The following is a 24,927-nucleotide window of genomic DNA, read 5'->3' as shown; positions in this document are numbered from 1 at the left end:
CTCGTGCTTGGAATTTGATACTCTGGGGTCGGGGGTATGACGATGTGTTGCCCACCGGGCTTGGTAACTCGATTTGGCAGACCCCAATCCTCCCGAACCCTGAATGGACAGGCCCGAATAGACCGGTCCCGTACTTACTCGACTTCCTGACCCTCTCTCCCCGAGTCCTCGGTCCCCTATTTGGCCCCGAACTTCATGGTTCAACCTTCTTAGGCCCAGGCCCTTCAGAAATGAGCCTCGGCTTTCTTAGGCATGGGCCTTACGAGAGTGGGCCTTCCCTCACAATATCACACAAAAATAACCACCTTCTATCTTCCAACTATCTGTATTTTCACTTCAACCCATAAAATCAAGCCTTCATTGTAGTCAGTAGCAGAATCAGAAATTTTGTTGAGGGGGTCTTTTTCTAACATGTGTTACATTTATGTAAAATAAAAAGAGACAAATATTAATCTTAATTTCATGAAAAATCATACAAACATAATCAAATATAAAAATAAGATCTCAATAATGTGCTATATACATGTAGAAATAAAACTCTTAAAACATAACTTAACATATGTTTCAAATTTCTGACGACAATGTTTCATGGAATAAAATTCATCCATTATTATGTATGTAGTGGAATATTTGGAGTTTGTTTCTTCATACAAACTTTTTTTTAAAAAAATGTTTCTTCGTAGAAACTTTCGTGTGATCATTTAAAATCTCATCTTTAATTCTAATATGTAAGCTAGTTTATCAAATTTTATATAAAATTCGATATTTTGGTGTCATACTAAACAAATAATGCTACAATTGAGAACTTAAATAAATTTTTTTTGACTCAATGAAGTTTAGAGGATAAAATTCCTCAACTATTTTTTATATATATCATGAACGTTAAATGATTTTTCTTTTATTTATTTCACTTTGTATTCCAGTTTAAAAAATCTAATATTGTATAATAACACAACTTTGTAATCCAAATTAATAAACTTATTATTTCTCAAAAACTTAATTTTAATATAGTCTTGCAGGCCGGGCCATATCATAGAAAGCAAATAATATGTGGAAGTTATAAAACATTTTGAGATTATAGAAAAAAAATTGGAAAGAGGCATTTCTATGTATATAGAAACTTTAGAAAATTTTGGAGAACATACGGGGATTATAAATTTTTTGGGGAGCCTTTTTCTATTTACATAGAATTATGGAAAAAACTTGGGGGATATTTTGGATTTTAAGCTTAACATATATAGTTTCAGGGTTGAGTGTGGTGACATTTGATTTTGGACTACATTACATTTCAAGGAGTTAAATCATAAATGCCCGCCTTGAGTTCTGATAATAATTTTTTCTTTATATTTTAAGCTTCAGGACGGAGGAAATAGCTGCAAAACAAAAAAAAAAAAAACAAAAACAAAAACAAAAAAACAAAACAATAAACAAAACAAAAACAAAAACAAAACAAAACAAAAAGGCAAGGCTATGAACTTTATGAAGGCGGTAGTGCAATTACAAGTAGACTCTTTTGCTTATCTATGCAATTTGAATTGCCCTTTTTGTATATAATATAATCTGAGGATGTGACTTTCTTTTCTTTGTTTAATCTTTGAAGATCTTAACATCAAAATCTTTAAAGAACAACAAGTATTGTACATGTAAAAAGGTTATAAAGTCAACAACATGATGAAAAAGGATTGTATATGTTGTGTAAAAGCTGTAACATTCGGAGTTCTTAGTTTAGATGCATGCACTGTTCTTCTTCTTCTTATTATTTTTTTAAAGTTTTTAATCTTTACACTTTTACATTTTTAGACTTTTTTTTATTAGATTTTAGATATATATTTTTTAAATTTTTTAGTACATGTTTTTAGTTTTTTCCTTTTTGAGTGCGAGGGAAATTGTTCATACTTATTTTAGCACTTTTAGTTTGCCATCTTTGAAACTTTGTTTCGTATGAAATATTGCAAGAAAAAGAAAGAAAAAAAACTAGAGTTAAAATCGGATACCCGGGTTACGGTTCTTGCTTAGCATCTTAACTAGACACTTGCTTAATTTGTAATCAGTTCTATGGGCCATCCGCCCGCTTTTAAAACTCCGGATGTGGATCCAAATATTTCTAAGTAGGGTGGTGCTAGAGCCACCAAGAGAAGGTATCAATGGTGAAATTTTTTTAAGCATTTTTTATATGTATGTTTTTTTAAAAAAAAAAAAAAAGAACCAAAAAATAGTAAAAGGAAATAAACACGCAACCTTAAAAACAAAAACAAAAAATAAAAAACAAAACAAAACAATCGGTACATATGATAGAAACCTATTATTTTCCTTCCGGATATCCCATTCAATTGGATACGTACAATTTGGCTATATTGATATCGAAAATTCTATACATCATACTATCATCTCATTTTTATTCTACTAAATAAGATGTAGTACATTTATCACCATTAAATGATCATTTATTATATATTTTTTTATTATCTAATTGTGATAAATATATCACATACTATTTAGTATGATCAAAATAAGATGTGGGTATAGTATATAGCTTTATTTGACTGATATTGAGAACATCCGCATGCACGTTCCAAAGGAAAGGTCTATTCCAGCTTTATGTACTTGGGCCTGCAGTTTTTGCTTTGGTCTGAGTCCAAAGTTACCAATTTGGGCCACTGATACCAAACATGAAACAACCAACCCAATCCAAGAACGGTTTTTTGTATTTGGGGTCCTCAGTGTGCACTCTTAATATGAAAACATGTATTTTCATGAAGCTGATGATTTAGACATATATAAAACAGAGGCAAATAAAAACCCTTTGAAAACTCGTCAATTACACGTGGTTAACCATTGAATACTCTTCCAAAAAGACTCCAATTTATATAATAATATCTTTTCCTATAAATACAAGGTGGAGGATGGGATACTGGATTTTAAACCTATGGAGTAGACGTGTTATAAATAAAGAATAAATAAATAAATAAATAACTGAGACACAATAAAAAAGAAAGAAAATATATTTAAAATATGGAAGTATGGGCTTCTCTCCGAATGTAATATTTTATTTATTTATTTAAGGGTGATGTGTAGTAAAACCAGGAGATACTCTGGAGTTGAGTTGTACTCTCTTTTGACAAAGAAAAATGGTGGAGCTTTCAACAAAAAGCTGAGTCTTTTTGTATGGAGTGTCCGTTTGCTGAGAGACAATGGAGTCAAGGATTCACTTAAACAGCATGTGGTCTCCCCGCCTCGTCCGGACCCCTCTTATCACTCTCTGCAAATGACTCCCTGGTCAACCTCTTCTTACATATGGTTCTGGAGAGTAACTGGTGCCATTTCCAGAATCTGTCAGCACCCAGCAATATATTTTTTATGCCAGATCTTCTGCTCACCAAGATCGTATTAAATATATACATGTATGTGTATATATATACATATATATATATAAATGTTCTTAATTATGTCACCTCACACTCAAGCTCACCTAATTAAGTAATTGGTTTGAAGTTTTACTTCACATCAATTGACACAATAGAGGAATAAGGTGTCGTTTATTTTTACAATACTTTTCAATTCATTTTATCTAATCATTACAATTTTTTTAAATTTACACACAAAATAAAATAAATAATTCAATTCATTTTTTTATTTCATTTCAACTCATTACATCTCATCTGTTAAAACAAACAGGACTAAGAGATGACTTAGCAGTTTTAAGACGAGCTGTATAGAACAATGTCTTAAGTTTGAAATTTCTTATTAACACTCTTACTCTCTTAGGCATTATTTGGATAGTGAAATCATTTCAACTCATTTAATCATTACAATTTTTGTAAACATTCAAACAAAATACAATAAACATTTTAACTTTTTCAGATCATAAAACAAAAATAATATTTTAACAATATTTTATTCAACTTTCACTTCAACTCACTATCTAAACCAAGCCAAGTTGTTAAATTTGAGAAACTGATTTACTCATGGAAAGCTCATTATCAAAAGTTTATACATTTTTTTAAATTCATTTCAATAGAAGACACGTTAGCTGTTAACTGGCATATAAAATAGAACAGCCTTGTGACAAAAATTACATGCATTAATATTATTTCACAGACCTGACATTGTATAATTTCTATACTGATTATGATAGCTAATGTTCTATAATGGCTTTTTGTTTTGGGTCTGAAAAGGAATGTGAGATGGATTGGATTATATTCGTGCCAGGCCCTAATTCTCCACTTGATTTGCTTAATTTGACGGAAATTAAGATTGTGCTTTGTAAGTGAAGTACCGCTTTATTATTATTTATAAATAATTTAAAATTATCTTAAAATTTACACAGTGTCGTTTGAATTTAACGATGAGTTGAGATGAGTTGTAAATAGTAATAAAATTTATGAGTTAAAATTGATGAATAATAATAAATAATAATAAAATGAGTTGAGATGAGTTAAAATAAATTATAAATACAATCCGTAGTCTAAACACGTTAATTTAAAAAAATAAATAGTTGTTACCAAATTTAAACAAAAATAGAGAAAAAAAGGCTCCAAAAAGTTACCTGAAAAAGAAAGTGCATTTTAGTGCACACTCCCACGCGTGACAAAAGGCGCGTGGCATCTGCATATCCCATTCCCACTTTTCCTTCCTCCAACAACCTCCGAGTCCGAGCATCGATGCCACGACCTGTCAACCACCAAACCAAAAGCGTGCGATCTTCTCAGATCCCCACCGTGAATGCTCTAAATATCTTGATCCAATGGCTGGGAGTCCATAATGTACGTACACCGGGGAAACACAGCAACATCTCCTACCCTAAGTTCGGCTTCGGACATTCGAACCTGGCTCCAAACCTGAGGTGCGGTTCCGCACCTATCGGCGTTTTTATCGATGAAAATGTTTTTAAGTAAAAATTCTCTCTTTCTCGTCCCAGTTTCGATCCCTTTTTATCTTCGGCCCCGGTCCGAAAATCCGAACTTTCTCACTCTTCTGCAAGTCTTTAGAGAGAGAGAGATAGAGAGTGTTTGAGAGAGCTTTAGGAGGCAGCCATTTGCGTCTTCGTCGTCGTTTCGGAGCTTAAGCACTGTGAATTTAAGCTTAACAAAGCCCCGGGTTTTTGATCAGCCACTGAAAAGGACCTTCTAGACAACGCCGTGAGTCCGCTCAGCTGAAGAACCCTAATTCGCTTAGCTTAGATCACACTCCGAGCTCCGAGTGAATCTCCTCCACTTCCTCTGCCTTCCGGGCCTTTCAGTATTTTACTTACCAGCTTGCTTGTTGCTCAACTAGTGTGAAAAAGAGTAATTGACTTCATAATTTTATGCTTTTGGTTTCTGCTTTGAATTTTTGTTGAATTTTCTTCGAAATGCTTGTGCATGGTTAATTTGTTCGTGATATGCCAAGAATTTGGGCCACAGTGTCTCTTTCTGAGAAATAGAGTGGGTTCCTTTAGGGTTCTGAGGTAAAGGGTTTGGCTTTCAATTTTGCTTAGATTTTTCCATCTATGCCGGGGTTATAGTCTTTCAAGCCTAAAAGAAAGTTTTTGACAGCAATTTATTTTGCTATGATGTGTTATCTTGGCCTCAGAGAACTAGCATTTGCTAAAATTTTATTTTGCGTCTTGGCAATATTAATGTTTTCGTTTGTCGTTTTAATTTATCTCCCTTTTATTTCCTTTTACGGCGAGTCCCGTTTTTCACTTCATAATTTATCGTGAAATTATGGTAAGATTTGTGAGAAATTGACATTTTTACTTTGTTAGTGGTAGCCGAGTCCGGAATGTAACAACTCAAGAACATAAATTTAATTGAAGACATCCACTTAGTGACCAAGAAGTTGTTGCTAAGGTGAACGAAATCCAGAGTCTTTCTATGGTTTTGGTTTTGGTTTTTTTTTAAAGATTAATTTGTTGATTCTATGACATGGGATCGTGTCTGGACTTGCATGGAAGTTTTGATTTTGTTGATGATACAATCGGCTGGCATTTGTAGATTGGCTTCCACAATATGCTTCATTATAATGTCCTGAATGCAATGAAATAACGTTGATTGAAGATTTGATTATACATCTCGTATAGTGGTAGTGCCATGACACTACTTTACACAAGCATTTTCTTTTTAGCGTATGGTTTGTTTCAGTGTGTCCCTCTTTTCATACTTTCAAATGATTTATCACAAACTTTTAAAATAATGAATTATTGATATTTTGTGTTAGAAGCAGTTCATAATATGCTATTCTTTCTTTCAGCTATCGTCTAGTATCATTTATAGTCTCTCTCATTTACTAACTGCATTGTTCTTGCGCAGGTTGGTGTTCTGCGAGAATATATTCAATTAGAATTGTCACTACAGAGTTAACACGTGGTAGTGCTTTCAAATCAAGTCTATCGTATTGGCCCTTGTAATCGTGGGTATGGGATTGTTTGATCTGCAATAATGGGCAAAGCTGCTTTATTCCAAATAAAAAAGTAGCTGAGTAAATCTTGGTGGCTGGCCTTTTAATGCCTGGTAACGAAGTTGAAGATAGGATCCACAAGTTATATGAGCTAGATAACTCTTCCCAAGACCAGCAACAATCTCAAGCGGTGGAGGGTAGTTGGCCAGCACATAACTACAATCAGTGGGTTGGGAAACAGAGGCAGATTGGGTCAGCTCTGAATTTCAATCTGAAAAACTGCAATGTGCAACAATTAGGTATCAGTAATTTCCATTATTTATGATATACTTCATCTGTTTCATGGCTCTTCTTTATCACCATGTTTTGTATATTGGTGGAACCGTTAGTGGTTTTTTTCCTCTCCACATTTCGAGTCAAAATTCATCTATGTAATTTGAAACAGCCATTTCATGCTCACTAAAATAAGAATTGTATTTATTTTTATTTTTGCAGATTCTGTGAAAGAACATGGCAGTGAATCTTTGAGCTTGTTGTTCAACCAAAACTATACACAATTGATTCAAAGACCCGAGTTTTCCAGCATTTACTCTAGAAACCAACTGCTGAATTCAAATGGAGATATGCTTGGATGCCCGAAATTCCAGGCAATGCAAAGGCAATCAAAGTCTTTGGGTGAAAATACAGTTTATGATCCACATACCATAACTTCAAGAGGCTCTTCTTTCTTTATACCACATAGAGAAAATGTGTCTGGGGATAGTCCCACCTTGACAACAAATTCAGAAAAATCGGAACTTACTGAAACTTCCTTTGAATTTGACTTCATTGAAGGGAAGCAGCAGCTTGCCTGGGTTCAGCAACTCAATACTCCACAAACTTACCTAATGCAGCAGTCTGGGTACAATGATATGCAGTTGCTGCAGCAGCAGCACATGGTGTTCAAGCAGCTACAAGAACTTCAGAGGCAGCAACAACTTCAGCATCTGGGTGATGCTAGGCCACAGAATTCTTCAAACCAGATTTCTGCAATGACTAAACAAGCTACTGGTGCTCAGAGTTCACCTGTCATCAATGGAACGCCTGTTAATGATGCATCACATATGTATATGAACTGGATGCAGCGAGGTACATTTAATGCTGTGCAAGGCGGATCCAATAGAGCCATATTTTCACAAGATCAAGGCCAGGCTTTGCGTTCCATGGGTCTGGCTTCTCAGCAGCTTGATGTTTCCTTGTATGGTACTCCTGTTGCTAGTGCAAGAGGTAGTATGAGTCAATATTCCCATCTCCACGGGATGTCTCGTGATTCTTCAACTGTGTCGACTAAGGTTAGTGTTCAAGCGCAGAAGCCTATTATGCAGTCATCAGCCTTCAGTAACCCCTTTGTAGGTGATCAGGTTACTGTTTCTTCAGAGCAGGTTTGCTTTCCCCAAGAAGGTTTCGCATCCAAGCAAAGATCTCAGGGACACAATATGTTCAGTCAGGTTCCTGTTCAGGGGTTGAATAGTGCTGTTATTTCAGGGAAGCCCCAGCTGGGGAATACTTTGCAAAAAAATGCAGCACCAACGGAACTTAATGCGAGGAGGCAAGAGCAAGGTGGTTGGTCTGGAAACTTGCAGCAGAAAAATATGCAGCTTGGTCCTTCTCAGGGTTTGGTTCCCCTGGATCCAATGGAAGAGAAGATTTTGTACAATCTAGATGATAACATCTGGGATGCTTCTTTTGGTAGGTGCACTGACATGGGCGTAGGAGGCATTGGGGCAGCATTGGAACATACAGACTATCCAAGTGCATTTCCTTCTATTCAAAGTGGAAGTTGGAGTGCTCTCATGCAGTCTGCTGTAGCAGAAGCTTCTAGTAGTGATACTGGGCCACAGGAGGAGTGGAGTGGCTTGACTTTTCAGAACACAGAACTCTCAACTGATAACCAGCCTTCAAATGTTATGGATAGTGAAAAGCAACAATCAAGTTGGCTTGATAACAATCTGCTGAATACCTCCTCCTTAAGTTCAAAACCTTTTCCTGTGTTTAAAGATTCTAGTGTGAGCTCTAGCTTCCCTGGCTTTCATCAACCAGGCATCCAATTCTCAATCGAGCAGAGAGACACATTGCACCAGGATGACTCTCATGAATCGATTCGGAAGTCTCCCAAGAACAATGGTGAGTGGATTGATTGTGGCCCTAAACAAAGGCCATCCAGGGAAGGAAGTCAATCAGCTCAACCACTCATGCATTTGGACAATGCATGGGCTCGTCAGATTTTTGAGCATCAAGAAGGTGATTTCCATCAGCAGAGAATAGCCTCATGTAACAATGTTAGCCAACCATGTAGTGAAACAAAAGGTAGAAACATCATTTGCTGATCATCTCATTTTTGTAGTACTATTTTTAGCTTTCATAATAACATGAACTGACTGGATAATTGTTGGATAGGTGATGTCAACGAAGCTACATACAAAAGGAGGAGTTCTGATGATTATCTGTGGGAGGTCGATAGTAACTGTGGGGTAAGCTCTTTTTCTAGATCAGCTGGAGGATTGGAGCAAGTACACTCTGGCATGAATAGTACTCTGCCCAACAAAGAAGATTCACAAATATTTAACTTTGCTGCCGTACCAAATTCAAGCCCTTCTAAGGCCTTTCAAGAAGCCAGTCAACAAGTGCAACATGATAATCAGCTTGATTATGTTAAGCATGTTGATACATCTAGGAACAAGGAAAATCAGAGTATTGGAAAAAACCAGCATCAGATGAGTAATGGTTCTCATGTTTTGCATAACTATCTTTTGGAAGCAGGTGGAACATATGAGATGCAGCAGAAATGCTACCTAAAAGACAACTCTTATTGCAACTATGGCTCCAAAGGATTGAGCCGGCAAGAGCAAGAATGTGTAGGGCAGCTCAAATTCATCGGTGATGTTTCTATCAGTCCTGTGACCTTGGATAAGGTGAACATTAGATTTCTACATCCATTGATGATATTTTCTGTTGTGTATTTCTCCTTTCTTTATGATGTAATTTGTCTCCTGTTACAGGTGCATTTACCTGATTTTGAGGGAAACTCAAAAGCCTCAGAGACAGCTAGAGGTGGTCTCAATACATCTACTACCTTTCAGAGGTCAGTTCATCCTCATCATGAAAACGTTACCGCTCAAAGAAGGTAGTTGGTCATGAAATAACTATGATTTGGATATGTATGTTTGAATGTGATAATTGTTACCCCTGATGATTGATATCTCACTTTTTGTCCCGCAAACCTCTACTGATCTGTTTCGTTCTCTGCTTATGAATTGTACTGGTCTTGTTGTTCTCTACTCACTCTGTATTCCTGTTGGTTAGAAGAATTCCTTCTTGATTTATTGTTCATCTGAATTCAGTCACATTATGCCATGTTTTCCACTTATTTGTATGTCTCATGGAGTCTTTTTCTGATTTAACCGTGGCAGTGAAAATATGCTTGAGCTTCTTCATAAGGTTGACCAATCAAAAGAGAACAGCATTATACCGCATTTTGGCTCTAGAGGTTGTGATTCATTGGTGTCTGAGACAGGAACTCCTGATGGATCCAATGCTCAATTGTACCATCAGTCTGCTGCTTCTCAAGGTTTCACTTTGAAATTAGCTCCTCCATCTCAACGACTGTTCAATATGAACCCTTTCATCTCGTCTCAAGATTTTCCAGAAGTAGCACGGAATCTAAGTTTCAGGGTAGCCAATTCTGAAATTGGAGATAAAAACCAGACCTGGTCAGCATCCCCATCTTTTCAGTCATCGCCTTCATCACGTGAATCATCTCAAAGACTGCATTGGGATAACAAATTTAGTACTTCTGTACAGACAAGCATCCCTCAGCTTTATATATGTCTGGAAGCTCTATTGCATCTTTTGAATCCAGTCCTCCATATGTAAGAAATCAGCTTCAAACACAGGGCATGTTGAATGCACCTCTAGCATGTCCATCTGCACAGGCAACATTGCCTGGTACAGTTAGTAGATACCCACCATTTAACCTTGATTCCTCTCCAGGTCAACAATTTCATGTTTTGGAGGCTAAGCCCGGCTGTAATCCTCCTGTAATGTCTGGTATGCATCAGCAGGGTGCATTTTCAGTGAGACCACCCAATCTATGGACAAATGTCCCAGTTCAGCAACGTATTTCCGGTGTAGAACCTCATAAGGTTCTGTCTATGGATCTATCAACAAATAGCCTGGAAACTTCATTGGCACCATTGGGGCTCAATGATCTAAATTCCCAGAAAGTTGGATATGGAACATCAGAATTAAGTGCATCTCCTAGGAATTCACAAGGTTTTGAACATGGGGTAGATCAGCAAGAGAAAGAGAGGTCCCAGCTGCAAATATCATCTGAGATACTTGATGCTTCACAGACTGGTAGTTTGCCAAGGAATATCTCTCATGCAAATGCTTTTGCCTCTGGCTCATTGTTGTCTCATTCACACCTGCTGAACCTCGATAGAGTACAGCACGAGGACAATGCTCCAACTCCCTCTGAAAGAAATCTTGGAACCATTAGCCGTTCTTTGAAACCATCACATGTTTTCCATCCGAATTACTCCTTACTGCCCCAAGTGCAGACAATGAAGAATGCGGATACCGAGCCAAGTAGGAGAGTTTCGGATGTTGAACACGTTACTGCTATGGATGGACCACAGTTAATATATGAAGATAATTCCAGGTCCAGAAACCAAATGGATCCCGGACTGATGTCAGTGTCTCCGCTCAACTCAATGCTATCTGGGGATACCAAAATGCAAAGTTTCTTGACAGAAGCAAGAGAAGATTTTGGCATAAATGCTTCACCACAGCCTGCTCTCCTAGATAGACCTTCTCAAGGGATGGTCATGTTTAGTCAAAATGATCTTCTGAGTCAATCTACTGCCCGAAATGTGGCATCTAATCATGCAGGGCATCCCCAGGTTAATCTGCGCACAGCACCCTCCTGGTTTAAACAGTACGAGGCTTTCAGAAATGGGCGAATGCCATCAACTAATGAGGCTGGACATGCAAAATATGCTGCAGGACAGTTCTCACTCAGGAAGCCTCCTCATAATTTGAATGTATTTTCTTCTGAGGAACAAGTAGATGCTGCTGATGCCAGCCAGAGTGGCAGACTTTGGCCAAGCTCAGCAGCCACCTCAGTAGTTAGTGAACCCTTTTCTGCTCCATATTCACTTCCTTCAGATGATATCGAACAATGTATGGCAGTTACGAGACTAAAGAAACGCAAAACTGCAACATCCAATCTTCTACCATGGTGGAAAGAAGTAACACAAGGCTCTCAGAGGGTTCAAAATATCAGGTTTTTGCATTATAGCCCCGTTTTTTAATTATTGTAGCTTTGTTTCCTTTTTTGCTCAATTTTATTCCTTAGAAGACGGAATGAAAGAAAGAATTGTGTTAGACAATTCTTAATATTCTTTTCAATAAATCTATCATCTTGGACAGAGTGGGGCATTACAGTTAACACTTCTTCATATTGATGGTCAATACAAGATAGAATTTGTTACTAACAGAAAAACGAGATAGTATTTATAATTTTGTATCTCTTCCCATTCATTTTATTTTATTTTTTTATTCTTCGTATCACACTGCTTACTTCTCTGTTCATTTTGAAAATGTTTACCTGTGCATGTATTTGCAGTGTTTCAGAACATGAATGGGCGCAAGCCACAAATCGACTGATTGAGAAGGTTCGGTCCTCTAGGACGGTTCATATATCAAAATTTTATCATCTTTAAGTATTGTCGTAATCTAGGTATCAACTGGGGTTGTAATATTGACATTTCTAATGGCAGGTGGAGGATCAGGCTGAATTGATCGAAGATTGGCAATCGATGCTTCGACCAAAGAAAAGGCTTATCTTGACAACACAGATTATGCAGCAATTGCTATGCCCCGCACCTACATCCATTCTCTCTGCAAAGGGTGACTCTCAATATGATGTGCTGGGTTACTTTGTTGCTAAATTATCACTAGGAGATGCATGCAGCCTGACCTCTTTCACGAGTAATGGTTTGTTGCACATACCGCTAATTAACAATACCTTGTAAGTATAGCCCTTCTGGATCTTTTATGCTTCTTTTCCAAAATGTAGAGTTTGTTATGAAAAAGAGTGAAAAGATAAGATTGGGGACACTGTATCGTGTATTGTGCAAACTAAAGGAAAAAAAAAGGTATCATGGACACTCTAAAATTGGACTACAAAGTACAACGTTTCTTTCTTTAGCTTGTAAGTGGGATTGTGACGATTGTTGATGTATTGATTTGTTATGCATAGAGTATTATTTGGGTACGGAAAGAGTTTCATCACAAGCCTCTGGAAAGATAACTTTCATCTGTAAACGTGTGCAGGATTTCAGAGCAGCAGCCCAAAGTGATTGAAGGTGTTGATGACCAGTTCCTTTCAAAAGTTGTAGAAGACTTCAGCAATAGAGCAAAGAAGCTGGAAAAGGACTTAGTTAGGTATGAAACATGTTTTGCGATTAATGAACTCATTTGACATTTTCAGCATCAACGGAATTGCAAATCTTTGTCTAGAGGATGTGCTAAACCCGGTCACAGTCTTATAAACTATCACAACCATATACACATGCCAGAACAGCAACTTTCTCAATCCCATGGCGTTTATTTACTGCTTATTGAATCAAAGTAATAATGCCTCATTTCAGGAAAATTTGAAAACAGAAGCAAAAATGAGATTAAAAAAAAAAAAAAACTATGGCTCCTACTCTGGTATTTTTTTTCCTTCTCATTAACACAGGTAGAAATAAAAAGAAATATATATTTAGCCGAACAATTGCATCGCGTTTTAATAAATCTTATATGATAATGCAGATTGGACAAGGTAGCATCAATTTTAGACATAAGAGTGGACTGCCAGGAGTTGGAAAAGTTTTCCGTCATTAACCGCTTTGCCAAATTCCACATCCGACAAGCAGATTCCTCTGGAACCTCATCTTCGTCCAGTGCTGTTGCCCCTGCACCAAAACCCTTTCCCCAGAGATACGTGGTTGCACATCCAATACCTAGGAATCTACCAGAGGGGGTACAATGTCTTTCACTGTAATTATCAATTGAATGATCCCCTTCCCAGTTGAACCTTCTTTTCATCTATGCTAGACATTCCATGTCCTGTTCATATCCCGCCTATGATCGCCTTCTTCAAAATCTATGATGGCACCATGAAAGAAGAGGGTTTATTGATGGAATGCAAAGCAAGTCAACCTCGTAACAAAGGCTGCTTGTTCAATCTTGAACTGAGGTTGATTGTTGTCATTTTTGAGAAAGTACATATTATTTCTTGTATATTTTGATGAATTTCCAAGAACAATAGGTAGTGCCCTAACTAATCTTGCCTAACTAATCTTTTCATATAGCAAGAGAATAGTTGTTCTGGATGTTCCTCTAGTTGTTACATATATATATGCATAATTTATAGGTATATATGTTAGCTATGGTTTTGTAGTTTTTCTTTTCCTCTACTGTCTTCCACTTTTCAGGTTGGCTCTGCATTGAGCTGGGAGAGAGGAGAGTCGTTATCTTGAAGGGCAAGCAATTAGATAGTCAAATAAAAATATTTAGAAAGGTGCACCTGGCTGTGATTTTATAATCAATTTTTCTTATCAGGTGCCAAGGGGATCCCAAAGCTTCTCTGACCTTTGCATTTCATTAATGATTTATTCTGCTTGGTCACGTGTCCATGTTGTTTTTCCTTGTGTTTTATTGGGGGAACAAAAGATATCTGAAATGCTTGCAGAAGCTTCTATGACAAAACTTTTACAAGCATATTTGTTTTCTTTGAAAAGTACACGGTTTCAGAAAATGATTCTGTGTCCCACCTCAAATGTTACAAGAGGCATTTATACGTGGAGTAAAGGACAAGGAATGGCTTTTATTCTATGACCAAAATCTTGTATTTTATGTTGGCCGGAAGGATTCTTGGATCTTTGTACTTGATTGTCTTATCATTCCCTCATAAAATTGACTGAAAGCAGCAGAGACACGTCAGTGATCCTTCTTAATAACTTAACACTTTTTTTTGGTCCACCCTCAATGTCTGTATCGGTATCTGATCCACTCATGATAGGAAAGTGATGTGAGAGATACGAAAAGCTGAAAAAAACCTTCCTAAGCAGCAATAGCCAGGGGAAAAAAAATCAATTTTCTTGTGGGGTTAGTTTATCCATACGAGGAAAATTCTATTGGTGGACAATGGGGTGGCTGTCCAAAGAAGATTTTGCTGACAAACGGGTTTGTTTTCAAAACAACACTGTGACTTTGTCATCAACTTCATCATAATTCCATCCCTTCATCATCATTCCATCCCTCCCCCACGTGGCTTGCACTTTTTGCCTAGTTTTATGTGGGACCCGAACCACCTTAGTCAGACCAAGGACAGACAGTTCTTGCTACATTGGATTTTGGTTTAATCCCACTTTGGACTTTTACGTTTGTGATAATTCTTCTGTGGTCCTATACACCGGCAATATTAGTTGCTACTACTTACCACAAAATAAATACATATAGTTTATGATAGAACAATATATCAAGTTTTCTTCTTGTGTCTCTAAACTATATTGCAATTTGCAAACCTACTAGTGCCAACAAGTTTGGATATCACGAGGGCCATCCCATAGCACCCTAACCATATTTAATGTACCCTTGAAGTCCTCTTGATCACCAAGTCTCCATGGTCGTGACTTTAGTCTTTAGGCATACGTCTTTCATATATTCAGAAAAATCTGTTTATAAAAGCGATATGCTTGGGAATACCTTACAGAATAAGGAACAATTGATAAGCTTTTTTGTAAAATTTGTGCTTAAAAAAAGTCCATTAGCCAATTACACAGTACCTATTCCATTCCATGCTTCTTCTTTTTTTTATTTATTATTTTTTGAAAAATAATTGTTCAAATTTAGAGGCAAAGAGAAAAGCTTGAAATTACAAATTGAAATCATTACAGTAAATTTTTTTTTAATCTACACTCTTATTCTTATTAAAACATTCCAAAAGTCTTCACAAAATTTGGACAGGTTTTATATTGAAATCATCGCTTCTCATTACATTTTTGGATGACCAACGAATTTCCACCTGAATCTTGTGTGAAAATTATAAATAATACCTAGTATAAGACGGTTTTGGTTTATCTCAGGCCACTTAAAAGATCACTATTGTATCAGTTTGAGTGATTACTTTGAGTGACTTATAAAACACAAATTTTAGCAGCTTCTTTGGTCCAAAAACAATATCCTGCCCAATTTTCATCAAGATAACATGGAAATTCAATTTCCCTTGCAATAAGGTACAACCTTGTAATAAATGTTCCCAAGAAGTATGAACGGAGTAGGCTTAGACCTCGTTTGTTTTCACAGTTTATCTTAACTCATCTCATTTAATTATTACAAATTTTTCAAATTTTCACACAAAATAAAATAAACAATTCAACTTTTTCAAATTTCAAAACAAAAATAATATTAAAAAAATATATTATAACAATATTTTATTTAACTTTAATCTCAACTCATCTCATCCCCCCACACAAAATCCTCTCTTGCCCTACTTCATCCAAAAAGAAAACCTGCTTTACAAGTTGTGACTTGACATGGTACATCTAATTGCAAATATCCCTTTAAGGTAAAGTAAGTCTTAACATATTACATCACACACGTCAATTTGTAAATTTTCTCTTTATAATTCTCTTTGCAAACGTATCTCTTATATAATGTGCTTGATCTCAGCCGAAAGACTTAATTTACTCCGTTCTATCATAAACATTATGTTTTATCTATTAATTTCGTAAATATTAATCTTGAAAATGAATATTAAAAAAATAATTACTGTCAAGATGACGATAGGTTCGACAATAGGATGCAGATTTATAAACTTGTATAATGTTTCAAAGAAATAAAAATCATCACCCAGCAACTCGCACAGATGATCTAACCACGAGTTCGTAATGAGTGCAATGGCGCCTGAGAAGGATAACTGCATGGGTTCAGAGACTAAATTTTGTTTTTGTGGGGTAGAGTTGTGATTGCTACATTAACAGTAGGTATTTTCTCACCCAATACACCGTTAGCTTTGGTGAAGTGTGAGACAATTGACACAATACCATACAACCCCAATTATATACTAGAGTAGGATAAAACAGCAGGCCTTTTCTTCAGCAGGGACAAAGTTCCAGCTAAGTCTGATGTCGACCTCTTAGCGGCAATCACCTCGAGCAAAGTCTGCAATCAACTTTGCGACCGACCTGGGTTTCTGGACGTGAGGGAGATGACCACAATCCGGTACTTTCCGTATAATTGCATCCTGAAGTTCACAGTGCAGCCTCTGCATCATATTTACACCAGCAACTAGTAAAAACTGTTGACAGTATTACGAGTGTAATAAAGATTCAAGCCTATTTCTAATAGCTTATGACCTTAACTTCAACCAAGTTCTAGGGTGCAAGGATGAAAACTATAAAGGAAGAATGCATTTTATCATTTATTTCAAGGTGGCAAGCTTCTTATTATTGCAGTGACTGCTGCAGAGTTACCAACCCAAGTGCAAGACTTGGAACATGATTTATTTCTGTCTTGAGTTTGAAAGTACTGAGTCCTCAAAGTGAAGGGAGTTTTAAGGAGAATATTCAGACACATAGCATTAGGCAAGAAACCCATATTGTCTTCACATCTTAGAAACAGTCCAAGTATCTAAAGTTAATAGAACAGTAATGGCTGACAAGCAAGGGGTACTTAATTTTATGATCAAAAGACCTTGTAATTTTTTGCTTTTAAATTATAGGAAGACAGAGGGATGGCCTCGATCTAGAAATTCTATTTCGTGATATTGGTCATTATAAAAAAAAAAAAAAAAAAAAAAAAAAAAAAAAAAAAAAAAAGAAAGAAGAAGAAAAAGAAGAAAGGGATCTCATATGTAAGGTGCTAAAAGCCAAAAAACTAACCACTGCTAGCTTGTAGCCAATTATCTGATCACGCTCACCACAAATGATAAGTGCTTTCTGCTTTACCTGTAAAACAGAATTTTGGACAGAATTTAGCGCAACTGGGGACTTCTTTAGTTGCCGAAGTTCAATCACTCTTAAGTTTGCTAGAAGGTCTAGTTCTGATTTCATAAATAGCTTACTGTCCCTAAAAAATTTACCTTCTGGTTCTCAAAAGTAGTTGAGAATACGAAAACTTATAATTGCCTTCGAACACATATTATGAAATCAATTCCTTTCTCAACTTTGTCTCCAAGCATATATTCAACTGATAAAATTAAACAGAAACTAATGAAACCTGTTTACTGCCTTCAGTCCTCAGGATCCTGCACACTACTTGCATATGCATATTTATTAATTTGGGACTGCTATACCTGTTTTATTTGGGATATAACATTGTATCCTCCGCTGCATATAAAATTAATGGTTGCATCTTTCCACCAAGGAAGTAGAGTGTGTAAGCGGCCAACCTAGTTTGTAATAAGAGAACAGCACGATCATTAGATCAAAGATATACCAATTAGCCCAAGAGATTTCAATAGTACATTAGTTCCCCATTTTTATAGCACCTGACCAACCAAAGACAAAATATCTCATCAACGAAAAATATTATAACCTTACATTGGTCCAATCTAAGCTTGTGGCTAATGAAATACCATTGAAGGCCAGTATATTTGCATAAAGGCGGAGTGGGATGCTTTTCAATAAAGAAACCTGATCCACACAAAAGTAAGGAAAGTTATGCGGGGAAAAGCTCATTAATACCATTGAAGGCCAGTATTTAATCTCCTTCCATGCCATGCCTAGTCTCGACACAACAAAAGTGGTATGTTTACGGTGTCTTCAATCTAAAAGCTAACAAGAAAGCAGCATTGTAGAAGCAATTAAATCGTTAACAGAGAGCTTGATAGCTATATTTATGTTCGTTTCTTTAAACCTATCAAAGTAAGGGCTGAGAACAAGCAGAAGATCAAAACTATGAAGAAATCGAAACTCTCTGTTATAACTTTCAAGCTCTTTGTTGTTTGTCCGGCCATGTATTTTGAGGCGTTGGAAAAGATTCACATATTATGTGCACATAATAACACTTCAAATACAATTTTTGTCTTCCGTAACTAAATAGCCATTGTGAAAAGTCAATATGGAGCACTGCCCTTTACAAAGTGATAAATTATTTTAAAACTCACCAAACCATGTGCTACTATTGTAGGTAACTTAGCTAGGTCTCCTGTACCTTCTGCATACACACTTGCATTAATCAAAACCAGTTTTTCAACCTGTAAATGGGAGAGATGATATGTCATAAGCACAGCCCTTGTTGGCCAAGTGAGCTTCCTATAAGGTGAGAGCAAAAGCACTAATAAGAGTAATAATAAAAGATGGAGCATGAGAGCAGCAATTTTAGAAGACCAGATATTTTAGGTTATATATTGATAATAGGGGACGTTTTTTTTTTTTTTGATAATAGGGGGGGGGGGGGGGGGGGGGGGGGGGGGGGGGGGGGGGGGACATTTGATGGGAGGGTTTAGGGACTTTTCTTTCATGCATTGTTACTTTGGGTTTCGGCTAATGTATTGAATGGGATTAGTTTTAATGACTTTTTATGCTGTTTTTCACAGCACTTAGCTTGTAATTAGGTTCATCTCTAGCATACTTCCTGTATACTTGGCCTTGCCTAATTTTGTGGATTAATGAATTCTTCTTACTTATAATATATATATATATATTAATATTGACTCCATGTCAGCTATGCATCTGTTATTATTCTTAGCTTATTCATTTGAATGCAAAAGTACATTAGAAGGTATTCAGTCGGTCAAAACTAATCGCGTAGAGTATAATGAAATTAATAGCTGTAAGTTTGTCAGCCTTTTGACTAAAAGGAACGTGTCACCTCCCTAATTAGCAACTTGTCAACAAGCTAAAACGGTACTGGAGCCACTAGAATGCAGACCCAAATTTCATGTTTCTCTATTGGAAGCAAGTCGGCTTTAAACTCACAATCTGAACAGCAAAGGTGGATCCATATTACCTAGTTCTTCTACAGTAGGAGTGTATCTTTCCATCCCAAACTTTTCAGACTTTACCACTATTGATTACTGCAGCCTTTATGCAGTGAGGAAGAAAGTTTTACCAGATCTCAGTAGTTAGATGTAAAAGTCCCCATATAAGGGCCAATAAATCATGTCACAAATCAGAGGGAAAACTCTTTCTACTTAATATAAATTATTCCTTATCATTGTGTTTACTTACTTCTCCAGCATTAGTTTTTTTTTTTTTTTTTTTTTGCTCAACCATAACTTTACATTTTCCCCACCTCTATGGAAGTTTGAAATGTTGCCTGAAGTATCATTATTGGATGGGTATGAAATGACAGCAAGTAACAACAAAAGAAGATCGCAAAATAAAAATATATTGGCCTGAAATGATAAATAACTGATTAAAGAGTTGAATGCCAAAATATGGAATATGCAGTGTCTCAAACATCCACGGTATATATGACTTGATAATGCTTCTAAGACCCTATCCTTTCGACTTTTTTTTCTTTCTTATAAAAAAATATGTGACTTGATAATGACTAATGAGCTCGTTCGGAGGGAGAAACTTACTGCTTCTGGATAATTGACGGCAAAGTCAATTGCAACAGCGGCACCGAGGCTTGGTCCAACTAATATCATTGGCCTTTTGATGTAGGACTTCCAAAGCTAGACCATGAAAACAGATAAACCAAGAGCAAGTACTGAAATGCCGTTTCAATTACCACTCTCAGTGATGAAAGTCAATTCTTCGAAGAACTAATTCATTGAACATAGATACCATCATTTCAGAACCATCGGAAATCATTTTCAAGTGGGAATGCAAACGAATTACTTTGTAGCCAAGAGCAAAGATAAACAGGACATGCAGAAAGCAGATAAGGGACTTGCTCCTGATCATACAGCAGAGCCAAGCGATTGAAACTGTAGAAATTATGTTTTATTTCTGTGGACTTGGAGGCATTTTTAAATCTGTTGAATGAATTCTTGTCCTTTATTCACATTGCTTTTTATATTGTGCGCCTAAATTATCACATGAATGACATATACATTTTTAGGAAAAGTTGTGCTGAAAAATTAGTCGGTAAACAATCACATGAAACGCATTATTGGTAGTTATATACCATGAGACCCACTGATTAAATTTATTTAAGCCCTGTAAATGTGATTGGCATTGTTTGTAACAAGATCACTTTAGAAAGATTATAACTCTAAATGGACAAGGAAGGTATGGAGTTGATGCGTGTGCATCCTGTTCTTGGGACTTCTATGAATTGGTTGAAACTAGACTAGACTCGGTTATGGGCTACTTTATTTTTTCTTACCCTGTTACCACTCAGAAAGAATAACCTAATTGGGGAACAACAAAATCTAGGATTTTAGGAGTCACGGCAATCCAGCAATACCTGATAGAGGTGGTGACGCTTGGATGCCGCGTTGCATGGTGGAAGCCTCTCTAATACAGGTAAGCATGATAAAATAAAGATTATTAGAGAATCTGCTGTAACTTAAATAGAAAACTAACAATGGAAAAGACATGTAAGTGGACCTAAATCAGAGAAGCCCCATCCAAGAACATCGATGGCCCAAACCTCCAGACCAGCCTCTTCAAGCAAGGGGTATGTGCACCTCCATTCTAAACAAGAACTAAACAGTACAACATAATAAACCAGGTTCAGCAGATGATATGTTTTTTTTGTAAGTAACAGCAGATGATATGTTATAGCCTGGACAAACTTGCATGTAATTTCAAACCTGTCAAAGCAATGTAGGAGAACCATTGGATTGGTCTCCCTTTGAATAATTGGTTTTACGCAGCTACTCATTATGCAACTTTCGGAGATTCCTATCTGCAATCATAACAGGAATGCCACCCAAGAACCATAATGTTGGGAATGATATAAAAAAAAAAAAAAAAGAGTAAAATAAAAGGTGGAATCAATCACACACGATACAAAGTTTACATGATTCGACAATGTGTTTACGTCTACTTAGTTGCAAATAATTTTATTTCAGATGATAAGTAAATATAGTGCAGCAGCCATACAAGAGAATAATACAATGTATACTAAATGTTGGGTCGGATCAAGACCCAAAAAGCATCAAAAAAATTTTCCCGGGAGCTTCACCTCCGGACCCATCGGTTCAAGCCTCCGCTCTATATTTAAGCCTCCTTGAAAATCCACCAAAAAAATATAAAAGATCTTTGTTGGTTCGGACCATCACGGATCATCAAAACGGACTGCCACAAACATATACAACCAAACTCTACACATAGGGGCCCAACAGTGCACAGTCAAACACACCGTGAATCCAGAAACATCTCAAGTAGGTATAATACCAAAAGAATTTCACTGTCGTGTCAGGCTCAGCCAAACTTAATCCAACCTGGTTCAATTTTTCTGGTTTCCGTTCTTTGTAGCTGATATCCTATCAGCAGCAAAAATGCCACCCGTAATGGATCAAACCCGACACATGTTTGCATAAATAAAACTTTTAGATTTTTTAGAACATTTTTCTGAGGATGGATTTATGTTTGCGAAAGTGATGACCCAATAAAAAATATATTTAAAAAGAACGAGTTTTTCAGGTTTTTAAAAAAATATATGCCACAAACAAATATCATTTCTCATTTAAAATATAAAGTTTTGTGATATTGTTTTTACGTTTTTTCGAAACAGATGAGATTTATTTAGAATCAAAAATATGTTTGGATTGAAAGTTGAAGAAAAGACTAAAGATCTTTTCATTAGAGAGCATAGTGAAAATGTTCCCAACCCAATTGGATAATTTATCCTGAGAAAATAATTCATATCTCTACCAAAAAATCATTATTTTGAATTCATCTAGAACAAAATGGTCTCTGCTAAATTCAGAATTAATAAGTTTGTGGAAAGTTCAAAACTTCATGATTTTTATTCATTTTCCATATTTGACCTCCATTTTGAATTGAAAACGTCCATGGCTAGTCTGGGATTGACGGAGCAGTAAACACGTTTATGAACATGATGTGTCAATGGTTTTTACGAGAATAGGAAAAAAGGTCCATTTGAAATTCTAATAAAGGGGGGAAAATGAAAAAACGAGTAGACAAAGATCACAACCAGCCGCATCACCATTAAACCACCTCTGTCCTCCAAGTCGTGACCCCTGTCGGAACTAAGCCTTATATTGGCAGAGAATAGAGCAAAGTTAAAAGGAGGTTAAGCTAGTGAAAGAGGAGATGAACTTCAAGCAACAAGATTGAAGCTATCAACTCAGTGGATTTGGATATCTCAGATTGACTACTATAGAAGTAGCTGCATGACCATCAGAAGCAACAAGATTGTCAATCCTTGCTTTAATCATAGAATCATTCGAATGAAAAGATTTTATTTCTTGGTTTTTATTTAACATACGATTTTATAGATATATTATTAACTTAGATCCGATTTAAATATATAAAATCATTCCATTTCATCTCATCATTATAATTTTTTTAAATTTTAAAATAAAAATTATATTTAAATATTATATTATAATAATATTTTATTCATCTTATAACAAAACATTTTATCTCACCTCATGTAAATCGAGTATCCAGACGAGGCCTTAATGTTGGGACGGGCTTTTTATTTTTATAGAAAGATATTTTATTGTCGGTGATGGAATGGAAGAAATTACATTTAAATGTAAAAATAATAAATAAATAAATAAAGGGGAAAAAAGTAAATAACCGTGATATTTAATTATTTGTTTCCTAGGCGGTTTTTCAGAAAAGGAAGATGATGCTACACCATCTTTCTCAAGGATTCTCGCACTGAAATAGTACGAAAATCTCCAGAGCATATTTTGAAAAGGAAAAAATTACTTTACCTCCTAGGTGTGCAGCTCAATTTAATTGCTTGACAAAATTATTTATTTATTTATTTTTTTTTTTTTTTTGCTTAATGATTAATGAAGTAATTTTAAATATATTAAAGTATTTTTTTTATTTTTTAAAAATATTTAAATATATTAAAAAATGAAAAAAAAAAATGTAAAATAGTCTACTTGAGCGGGCTACTCTGGCCTAGCTGGGCTAACTCTTTTGAAAATGAATTTGACTTGGCCTAATCATGAGTTTTGGAGAAGAGAGTAGTAACAATCAACGGGGGAAATTAGTCAAGGATACCTGTACAGGAAGCCTCTCTATCCTCTGAGCCAAAGTTCTGGCAAAAGGGTCTTTGATTTTCTCAACCTCCTTAGGAAGAAACGATGGAAACCCAGCACCAGTCCTACCACCACCTCCACCAGTTTTACAAGCCAAAACCCTGCTGAGACTCTCACATTTTTCTGCCATGGTGGCCACCCGCGTTTGTGCAGGTATTGGTGGAGAACCCCACATCATAGTCACGATGCCTTTGGAACCCGAAAGGGAAAAAAGAAGAAAAAAGATATCAAAGGCAAAAAAGATCCGGCAACTTTCTTTGAAATCAGGAGAGATCGCAAGAAAAGAGATAAGAGGTAAAAGTTTCGTTAATGGCAAAGTGACAGGCAGGCAGGCGGGCAGGCAAAATGACGACGCGGTGTTAGTACATGTGGAGGCGAGTCGAGTTTTGGAGTCGGACAGTTGATGCGAGATGGCAGCAACCAAAAGGAGTGAGCCGTTTCAGCTGCATTCAACTTAGAGGAACGCATGTACGGATTTCTTGGACCATTTCAGCACAAGGCTCTCTGCACTTCGACAAATGTATTTATTAAAAGATTCTGGTGGGTAAAAGTCTACTGAGCAGCACTACACATCCCGAATAATTGTCCCGTAAAGGAAATTTTATTTTTTTTATTTTTTTATTTTTTTCATGTATTTTTTTAATCATCATAAATATTTTTAAAAAAATAAAAAAATTTACAACATTATTAAAAAATACTTTTTTAATCACTAAGTAAAAAAAAAAAAAAAATTCATTTGGAACACTTTTTAGATCCCAAATTCAAGACTCAAAACATCTCTCAAATCTATTTAAGATCGACGATAATTTTTTTAAAAAAGTATGTAATTTATTTATTTTTATGTAAATATCGTATTTATTATTTTTTTTAAAAAATTATGCAGTATTTGTATAATAAATATTATTTTTCTTTTTTAATTATATTTTTTAAATTCTTTTAAATATTTTTTTAAATAATCACAAACTAATTAAAAATCACTTGATCTTAACTATTAAGCAAGTAAAATAAAATAAAAAAAATATAATTCGATAGAAATTTTTTATTGAAAACATTAAACCGACTGAGGGTTTGTCCCGACAGATGGTCCAGATAGGGTTTTTTTTTTTTTTTTTTTACTTAATAATCAAAAAATTATTTTTTAATGATGTGATAAATTTTTAAAAATATATAAAATATATATAAGATAAAAAATAAAAAGGCCTAATGGCCTTAAGGGAAGTGGAAAGAATTTGATCGCCGAAATCACGGTTCGACGTTTCACAAAACAGAAAAATTCATACATTTATGAAATATAATCAATAATGACGTTT

General features: G+C 35.8%; 3 protein-coding genes across 7 annotated transcripts in view; 2 read left to right on the top strand and 1 right to left on the bottom strand.

Moving 5' to 3' along the window:
- LOC121248272 overlaps positions 1 to 13,843 on the top strand; it is a 28,116-nt gene extending 14,273 nt beyond the window's left edge. Inside the window, exons 4-8 of the mRNA XM_041146678.1 lie at positions 10,400 to 11,701; positions 12,044 to 12,092; positions 12,198 to 12,448; positions 12,754 to 12,864; positions 13,237 to 13,843. Coding sequence (XP_041002612.1) covers positions 10,400 to 11,701; positions 12,044 to 12,092; positions 12,198 to 12,448; positions 12,754 to 12,864; positions 13,237 to 13,468 — 1,945 coding nt within the window. The 3' untranslated portion in view covers positions 13,469 to 13,843. The remainder of the gene's footprint in view (positions 1 to 10,399; positions 11,702 to 12,043; positions 12,093 to 12,197; positions 12,449 to 12,753; positions 12,865 to 13,236) is intronic.
- LOC121248235 lies at positions 4,869 to 10,411 on the top strand. Of its 2 annotated transcripts, none has more exons than XM_041146635.1 (6): positions 4,869 to 5,285; positions 6,291 to 6,677; positions 6,874 to 8,724; positions 8,815 to 9,329; positions 9,417 to 9,541; positions 9,828 to 10,411. In XM_041146635.1, exons 2-6 carry the CDS (start codon positions 6,485 to 6,487, stop codon positions 10,288 to 10,290), a joined length of 3,147 nt encoding a protein of 1,048 aa, XP_041002569.1. In that variant the 5' UTR covers positions 4,869 to 5,285; positions 6,291 to 6,484; the 3' UTR covers positions 10,291 to 10,411. The 2 variants fall into 2 exon arrangements, with proteins under 2 accessions (XP_041002569.1, XP_041002570.1); XM_041146636.1 differs by having other exon boundaries at positions 4,874 to 5,285; positions 9,417 to 9,499.
- A 2,418-nt stretch (positions 13,844 to 16,261) lies between the features above and the next one.
- Positions 16,262 to 24,134, bottom strand: LOC121248337 (uncharacterized hydrolase YugF-like). 4 transcript variants are annotated; one of them, XM_041146784.1, is made up of 10 exons: positions 23,580 to 24,134; positions 21,182 to 21,276; positions 20,976 to 21,073; positions 20,833 to 20,882; positions 20,000 to 20,095; positions 18,583 to 18,667; positions 18,007 to 18,104; positions 17,765 to 17,860; positions 17,352 to 17,417; positions 16,262 to 16,735 (listed from the first exon to the last, which is right to left on the bottom strand). In XM_041146784.1, the coding sequence occupies exons 1-10, from the start codon at positions 23,793 to 23,795 to the stop codon at positions 16,607 to 16,609; spliced, it is 1,029 nt and encodes a 342-aa protein (XP_041002718.1). In that variant the 5' UTR covers positions 23,796 to 24,134; the 3' UTR covers positions 16,262 to 16,606. The 4 variants fall into 4 exon arrangements, 3 of the variants coding, with proteins under 3 accessions (XP_041002718.1, XP_041002717.1, XP_041002719.1); XM_041146783.1 differs by having other exon boundaries at positions 18,012 to 18,104; positions 18,578 to 18,667; positions 23,580 to 24,133; XR_005937428.1 differs by having other exon boundaries at positions 16,601 to 16,735; positions 18,578 to 18,667.
- Positions 24,135 to 24,927: the final 793 nt, after the last annotated feature.

The sequence above is a fragment of the Juglans microcarpa x Juglans regia genome, chromosome 2D, assembly GCF_004785595.1.
Source record: "Juglans microcarpa x Juglans regia isolate MS1-56 chromosome 2D, Jm3101_v1.0, whole genome shotgun sequence".
NCBI classification, from domain to species: Eukaryota; Viridiplantae; Streptophyta; class Magnoliopsida; order Fagales; family Juglandaceae; genus Juglans; species Juglans microcarpa x Juglans regia.
This window is presented reverse-complemented; position numbering and strand designations above follow the sequence as displayed.